Here is an 8,970-nt window from a genome sequence, read left to right on the forward strand (position 1 = left end):
TATGGTTCGTTGATTTTGGACAAAGTTTTCTTGAATGTTGGAAAAAATTTGAAATTTTCAGTTTTTGCTTTCTCACTTTTGTGGAAAGGCATGTGGTCATTATCTCGGCTACGAAAATGCAATATGCAATTTTCAAAAAGGTTAGCACTGAAAACTTTCATGACCTTGAACCTTTTATAAAATTGGCTTGTGTTAACATTGAATAGTTAAGGACTTTGGACTTTGAATGAAAAAAATAGTTTGTGCAAACAAATTTGGAACTAAATATTATTATAACATTTGAAATGCTGCATGCTGGGGCATCCCATGGCGTGACAACACATTTCTAGTCTTTGTTCTCATGTTGTAGATACTAGAGGAATGTAAAGATATAAAGTGGCACTTTATTGGACACTTACAGAGAAACAAAGCTAACAAAGTCACAGGTTGTTAATCCTTTTTTATCTCTCACACTTATATTGGATTTATGTTTTTTACATGACTTGTATTGTCTGATCTATAAGATGATTTTAGAAACTACATGATTATGAAAATATTGAAATACTAAGGTATAATATGTTTGTAAGTAGTAAGGATGTGTTTATTTTTGAAGTTATGGAACAAAATGCATTATGATTATCTTGACAGACCAATGAAACATTCAAAAATGGCCTAGTTTGAAATCTGAAATTAACAACATGTATATTGTACGTAAAGTTTTCCCTCTTGACAAAAATATAAGATACATGTATGTGAGAATCTTTCACAGTAAATGTACAATTTTAATATCCATAAAATTTTTACTTTAAAACGTGAATTGGCATAGTTGTGTGTATAGAGTTTTTTTGTTTGTTTGAAGACTAGATGTATAATAAAAGATTAATTCAGGGCTGGAAGTTGATCATTGGCCAGCAAAATGAATTATGGCCCTGAGGGTTTCAATATGAATGACAAAGGGATGTTGGCAGGTTTATTAATCTGTTTAGTATTGATACTCTGCTTATATAGGAATCTTTAATGATACAATCAGCGGTAATATATCATATGAGATATTAACTCTTATTAAACCTCACACATCTATTTGATATAGCTGATTGTGAAATAAGCGATTGAATGTTTTTTATAATATCAAATTTTGTTATTGTTCAGTTTTACCAAACTTGTACATGGTGGAAACAGTTGACTCTCAGAAGCTTGCTCAAACACTAAATAATAACTGGGAAAAATTTAAACGTCCAGGAAAGCTGAAAGTGATGGTACAAGTTAACACTAGTGGTGAACAAAGTAAGTTTAAACTTAAAACTAAAAAGGTTTCTTCTTGATTGATTCCCTTGTCATGTAAGGCAACTTATTTGTCATATATTTCAAGTTCCTTGACTCAAAATTGAATCCGTTACATCTGATCTCTTGTAATCATTGTAGAAAGTTAAAATTTGGTTGACATATTGATATGAGATCTTGAAAGCAGAAATTCCTCAAGAGGAAATTGACACTCACAAAAATAAGTTGATAATCTCAGATTCTACTATATTTAGTGAGAAGAAAAAAAAATAGATAATTATAAGCTTTTCAGTTTAGAAATAGTTTTGCTAGGCATAATTTTTTTTTATTGCAGATAAATCAGGGTGTGATAAAGAAACTATGGTACAATTAACTACATTTATTCGAGATAAATGCCCATGTTTAGAATTTAGCGGCATTATGACAATTGGAGCTTATGGTTACAATACTGCAGAAGGTCCAAATCCAGATTTCTTGGTAAGGGAGTATTTTCTTTCAGATAATTTTGCTTACCTGTCTTTTTTACGACACCAATTTATCCTGTTCGGTAACTTTTGGTTTTAATCCTGATAGCATTTGAAAACTATTCCTTCAGTATTGACTTGTAGATAGAACACTTTGAATTATTTGGTCAGTAGGTCAGAGGTCAAGGTTATTTTGACCTTCATCACAAAGTTTAAGTTGTTAAATTATTAATTGGAGAACACTTTGGCATACAGGCCTCTGAATTAGAGGGCAGATAGAATCTTGACTTACAAAGGTAATGTCCTTTGAAAATATGATGTTTATTCTTCAAATTTTTCTTGTTAACAAATGATAGGCATCTACTAGTATATATAAATTTTAGGGCTGTCATTGATTATCGCGATATCGATATATCATTGATATTCAACATCCGATACAATATTGATACACATTTTCAAATACCGATACAAGCTAAAATTTATTTATTTCTGTTAGAAGATATATACCTCTCAATTTTGCTTAATAAGAGAAATCACGTTTTTCCAGTTTTCTAGGCTAACTTGAACTTTAAACTCTGTTTTCAAATGTCAGTGACAAAAATAACAGGAAAAAGAAACTTTCTGTTAGTTTGTAGTATTTGTAGTCTAATACAAGCATGCATAACACCATGATCCTAATTTATAACACACATTTAAATGTTTTTCATTGTATCTATGTTAAAGTCAATATATCGATATATCGTCGATATTTGTCTCTCAATATATACCAATACAAAATTGTCCATGGATAACAGCCCTATATATAATATATGTATATGCTATATCTTCAGAGTTTAGTGAAATATAGGGAAGAACTGTGTGCAGCTTTAGGCCTAGAATTGCGTGATGTTGAGTTAAGTATGGGCATGTCAACTGATTATGAACATGCAGTGAGTATAAAAAAAGATTAAAAATGATTTATGTCTTAAATTTTAATTATAAAAGTGAAGTATTCAAGGTTAAAAATCTTACAGCAAAGAAAATATGCCAGCATATTTAACGTTACAGTGTTTGAATATATTATTATAATATTGTTAGATTTAGGAGACATTTTAGGGCTTTCTATGTTTAAATCATGGTTTTACATGACAATTTCAAGTTGCTAAAGAGAGATATTAGCATTAATGGAAGTACTATGCAGCATTTAGTCTAATCTTTGACCGAATATAGGCCTTATAGTAGTACAACATACTCTATGGTAAAAAAAGAGCATAGAATTACTATGTTTTTTATGCTTCTGTACTTTCTGCCATCTCACAACCATTTCTCATCTAGCATTTCCTTTTATTGCTTGATAATTTAGATATTTCTTGTGCTGATACCTTTTACAGATATTTATGGTTGGGTGGGCTTTCAGTTTGTTTGGATTAATGTCAAAGACATTTGAAATGAAAATAGATTTAAAATTTCCTACATTTCTCCATTGTAAAAGTTTAAGCTTTATTAAAGTGACATTTAAATCATTTCAGAAAGAGGTAGTTAATTTAAAACAAAAAATTGTAAAAGCAATTTTGATCAGAGTAAAATTTCTTTGAAATGCAATTATTTTATCATCAATGTATAAAAAATGTAGTGTTAACAATGACATTGTCAAAATTTTTGACCGGTTTTACAAATCATCATTGTACATATTTCAAATTTAGATTGAGCTTGGAAGCACAAATGTAAGAGTTGGAAGTACAATTTTTGGCGCAAGAAAAGGGCCCAATCAGCCAGTTGCAGGAAATCAGCCTCAATCTGAATCAAGCCAATCACAACCTTCCGGATCTAGTCAGTCTGATTTAAACAGCCAATCACAAGACAGATGTTCTCAGTCAGCAAATGAGAGTCCATCAGGAAACAATTTAAGCCAATCAGCGCAAAGTAGTGTAAATGAAACTGTACAAACACCAGAGGAAAGAAATTGTGATACAAATTCAAGAGACTTTTCAAGTACATTGCAAAATCTTAATTTATGCTAATACAGCCTGAGTTTTAACAGTTTTGATTTTGACTTATTATGTGTATATTTATCAAAATTGTAATTAGTGTTGCTGAGATTTTATCAATTGTCAAATAAGCGGAACAAGAATCTTCACGGGGAAATTGCACTCTTGTGTCTGGATTTAATAATAAGGTGTCTGGATTCAACAATGAACTTCTCCATTAAAACTTCTTGTCAGATTTACTTTGACCTTCTAAGTTTGTTATGTTGATACAATATCAATTGAATCATCACCATATTTAACTTTCATTAATGCTTGTATGACACCCTCTCAAGTTTGAAATAGAAATACCTTGAAAAGTCTTCTTCTCATGAGCTTGTGACTATTTAATTTTCTTCCATCCAGTTTGTGAAAATTGGTTTGTTTTCTTTTCTTTTTAATTGTCTCCTTGCTTTTTATATAGAAAATACATTTTATGTTTAACATAACACTTGATCCTTAACCTATGCATGAATTACCACCAAACTTTTTATATAGCCTCATTATGTGATCTTGACATGGTCCTCTTTCAATTTTGAGCAAATATTTGGAAGCACAAAAGCTATAAGGAATCAAAGCACAGAAGGCGCTGAATTTGTTTGGGTCTCAGAATGTAAGAAAGGTACAGGTTGTGAGATTATATGTATAGTGCCACCAATGCTTTCCAGCGTTTTCATTGTAGTAAATTGGCTATAAGACTAATTGCAACACTGATATTCAATCCAATGTTTATTTGACTTAAACAATTTGAAAAAAAAAATGAGTTGCCTTTACTGGGATTTGAACTCCAGACCTCTCGCTTCCTAAGCGAGCGCGAAAACCCTTCAGCCACGGTGAATTTATATGTGAACGGCCTAAAGAAAACCATATTATTCTAAATTAGGGTTTGTAACGACTTTAACTGTTGTTTAACACAGATGTAAATAATCCTGGAGCTTACTATAAGCATGTATATTTATAAAGAATCAAAGGGCTGCAAGTTCTGTGGTATTTTCTGATCTTTGCAATCTAAATCGTACTGTATAACTGTATGTATTTTCCTGTATAAGTTTACTTTTATGTATTATAATTCATTTTGCAAAGCACCAGAGTTTGATATATACGGAATTCTGCATAACTAGAGATGCATAAAAAAATCATTTATATACGGAATTCTGCATAACTAGAGATGCATAAAAAAATCATTTATGTTTATTTTTTACGACAGCCACACTTTATCCTTGCATATCATGGCTACTTCCTTAACAAAGACACTTAAAAAATTTTCCTCGACTGGGATTCGAACTCCAGACCTCTCACTCACAAAGCGAGCGCGTTACCCCTGCACCACGGAGAAGTTATACAAACAATGTCTGAATAACATCAAGTAATTCTAAATTTAGAACTTCTATTGCATTTCGGGTTTGTAATCCCAGGTATGTATATTAAAATACGTACCTGGTAATCCTTATTAATTTCGAGGTATTTTGTTCAGGATAAACCTATTGTTTAAAATTGTCAAAGTAAATAATTAAGCGAAAATCTTCTCACCCAAACAGTCCGACATGTAGAATCTATATACTCCACTTCTCGGTTTGTGTAGTATTCGGTAATCGACATCGCTAAAAATAGTATTTTCATTGATAAAATCATATTCATCTGCGTAATTTGTGATTTTGCATTTATTGACAATTCTATAAGCCAACGCTACTTTGAATGCGTTGTAATTTTTTGGATACTTGTAACAAAATAAAAATATTTCTTTCTTTTAAATCGCTAGTTTTAAGCTGTTTTGAGAACTACTTGTTGTTAGGTTTGTCGTAAACTTCTGTGTCAAAGATTAAATGTCCGCTTTGTATTTACTTATTTTCGATCAGAAAATACAATAAAACAATATTAGAAATCTCGACCATTCGGGAATTATTTTGGTTGAAAATTAATGCGACGGTCTTTGACCATCTTTACGCAGTGATCTCACCTGATTTTTTCGGCGTTAGTGTACATAAAAAGGGAAGTAACCGCTTCAAAAAAGTGCACTACTTTCGGCATTTGCAATTAACTACATTAGACTCTGAAATTTCGCTACCATTATTTGTTTGGTCTGACGACCCAAACAAATAAAAACCACTGATGAATTACTTCTTGAATTAAAGGATACAAATGTAGAATCAAACTTGGTACTTAAAGATTTGACTGCCACATCTTGCAAACACAATTTTACATGTATTCTTGTAAGCGAAGTAGGGCCATGATGGTCCTCCAGCTGGTTACTTGGTTATTTAGTATAATCAGGGCTTTTTCCTCTTTTTTTGTTTTTTCCCCACATTTTGGTTGAATTTTAAAAATTATTCCATCTTGTTCTTGATACAATAAAGATTGTTTGATATCATCATCTTTCTATGAAAGATACATTGTATGAATATGGATTTAGCACGGAATGTTTATGTTAACCAGTACCTGGTCCAATGAAACAGGCCTTGGAGCAGAATCAAATGAAGACGATTTGGTTTCCATTGGTATATGGAACTTCTTTTGATCATATTAGGATACAATGTAATAAAACTTGCTGATTTGCTATGGAAGAAACTCACTTTGGGATAAGATTAAGGGGTGATTTAATAACACAAATTACAATTATGACTGGATCAATTTAAGGATCAATTGACAGGTAAATTACATTATTTGGATCAACTTGAAATGTGAATATATTGTAATGTAATTATGAAATCTTCCTAAATTTTATCATCTTATGCCATTTCTGGGTTTAACTGATAACCAAGGCCATTTAAAGTCCACTTAATCTAACATTATTACAAAACACAATGGAGAAATTTTGTGAAGATTTCTATTTATAGATAATGTCCGAATTCTAAAATAAATTGCTATTTATAGACTTTGTCCTGATCCTTAAATAGATTGTTATTTATAGTTAACCCATTACTTCATGAGCATTTTGTGAAAAATGGCTGTTTTCATTGAAAAGTCTCCCGTTACAAGTTCAAATTGCTATAATACTATAAAAACTGCTTCAACACTAATCAAACTTGGCACAAATGTTGACTGGACCATTGCCCTTGCAACAACATGCTCAGGCCTCAATTTTCTGTTACCATGGCAACGAGGGGACATCTCAAAATTGCCAAAAATCACTATTTTGCGTTGATTTTTTCCATCATAATTGATTTCAAAGTGCTGCAACTTCTCAATGGATTGAGATAGAGTCAAATGCTTTTCAGCGTTGGTTACACGTTACCTTATGATCAATCTGAGGTCATTTATAGCCTCTCACAAGTCCAAAATTTTCTTGGCGATGAGGGGGACTCCGACCCCCTTCAAACCCCCCAAACAGAAGGGGGCACATCCCCCTTCTGGCAACCCCCTGATGTATCTTTTGGTTGGGGGCCGCGCCGAAAAAGTGGTCACTTTTTTAACAACATTTCTCAAACAAAAACAAGTGTTGGGGGCCTAAATAAGGCATTTTTTCACCATTTGAGACAACAAAAGGGGGGGGGGTGAAAAAGGCGTTAAAAGGCGTGTATATGAAGTAATGGGTTAACAGAAAATGATGAAAATACTTGAAATTACCCTAAATCGCGTTTTTCCATGTTTAAACATGGCCTGTCATATAAATTTGAAGAAAAATTGTTGTTTTGTAGATTTTTTTATTTTTTTCATTAACCCATTACTTCATGAGCATTTTGTGAAAAATGGCTGTTTTCATTGAAAAGTCTCCCGTTACAAGTTCAAATTGCTATAATACTATAAAAACTGCTTCAACACTAATCAAACTTGGCACAAATGTTGACTGGACCATTGCCCTTGCAACAACATGCTCAGGCTTCAATTTTCTGTTACCATGGCAACGAGGGGACATCTCAAAATTGCCAAAAATCACTATTTTGCGTTGATTTTTTCCATCAAAATTGATTTCAAAGTGCTGCAACTTCTCAATGGATTGAGATAGAGTCAAATGCCTTTCAGCGTTGGTTACACGTTACCTTATGATCAATCTGGGGTCATTTATAGCCTCTCACAAGTCCAAAATTTTCTTGGCGATGAGGGGGACTCCGCCCCCTTCAAACCCCCCAAACAGAAGGGGGCACATCCCCCTTCTGCATGGCAACCCCCTGATGTATCTTTTGGTTGGGGGCCGCGCCGAAAAAGAGGTCACTTTTTTTAACAACATTTCTCAAACAAAAACAAGTGTTGGGGGCCTAAATAAGGCATTTTCTTCACCATTTGAGACAACAAAAGGGGGGGGGGGGTGAAAAAGGCGATAAAAGGCGAATATATAACGTAATGGGTTAACAGAAAATGATGAAAATACTTGAAATTACCCTAAATCGCGTTTTTTCATGTTTAAACATGGCCTGTCATATAAATTTGAAGAAAAATTGTTGTTTTGTAGATTTTTTAATTTTTTTCATTAACCCATTACTTCATGAGCATTTTGTGAAAAATGGCTGTTTTCATTGAAAAGTCTCCCGTTACAAGTTCAAATTGCTATAATACTATAAAAACTGCTTCAACACTAATCAAACTTGGCACAAATGTTGACTGGACCATTGCCCTTGCAACAACATACTCAGGCCTCAATTTTCTGTTACCATGGCAACGAGGGGACATCTCAAAATTGCCAAAAATCACTATTTTGCGTTGATTTTTTCCATCATAATTGATTTCAAAGTGCTGCAACTTCTCAATGGATTGAGATAGAGTCAAATGCTTTTCAGCGTTGGTTACATGTTACCTTATGATCAATCTGAGGTCATTTATAGCCTCTCACAAGTCCAAAATTTTCTTGGCGATGAGGGCGACTCCGCCCCCCTTCAAACCCCCCAAACAGAAGGGGGCACATCCCCCTTCTGGCAACTCCCTGATGTATCTTTTGGTTGGGGGGCCGCGCCGAAAAAGTGGTCACTTTTTTTAACAACATTTCTCAAACAAAAACAAGTGTTGGGGGTCTAAATAAGGCATTTTTTCACCATTTGAGACAACAAAAAGGGGGGAGGGTGAAAAAGGCGTTAAAAGGCGTGTATATGAAGTAATGGGTTAATGCCTTGTTCCTTAAACATTTTTTTATAGCTTATGTTTTGTGTTAACAATATATTGTTTTAGAATAAACTGTGTTAAACATTAATAATTTCAATGTAACACAGAAAAAAAGATGTCTGTGACATCATTTTAAAGCCAGTATGTTATAAATAGTAAAATAAAATACATGCTAGTTGTTTGTTTATTTGGACCGAGTTGTGATATAAAAA

At 32.9% G+C, this 8,970-nt stretch overlaps 1 protein-coding gene across 1 annotated transcript; it reads left to right on the plus strand.

The window, feature by feature from the left end:
* Window positions 1-349: 349 nt before the first annotated feature.
* Window positions 350-4,299, plus strand: LOC132733787 (pyridoxal phosphate homeostasis protein-like; the record flags this gene model as incomplete). The annotated part of the gene is given in 5 exon segments (XM_060720467.1): window positions 350-425; window positions 1,129-1,263; window positions 1,595-1,737; window positions 2,555-2,653; window positions 3,407-4,299. Coding segments are annotated over 4 exon segments (678 nt in total). The 3' UTR covers window positions 3,725-4,299.
* Window positions 4,300-8,970: the final 4,671 nt, after the last annotated feature.

This window comes from Ruditapes philippinarum, unplaced genomic scaffold (assembly GCF_026571515.1).
Source record: "Ruditapes philippinarum isolate M1 unplaced genomic scaffold, ASM2657151v2 ctg12981_1_1_1_1, whole genome shotgun sequence".
Classification (NCBI taxonomy): Eukaryota; Metazoa; Mollusca; class Bivalvia; order Venerida; family Veneridae; genus Ruditapes; species Ruditapes philippinarum.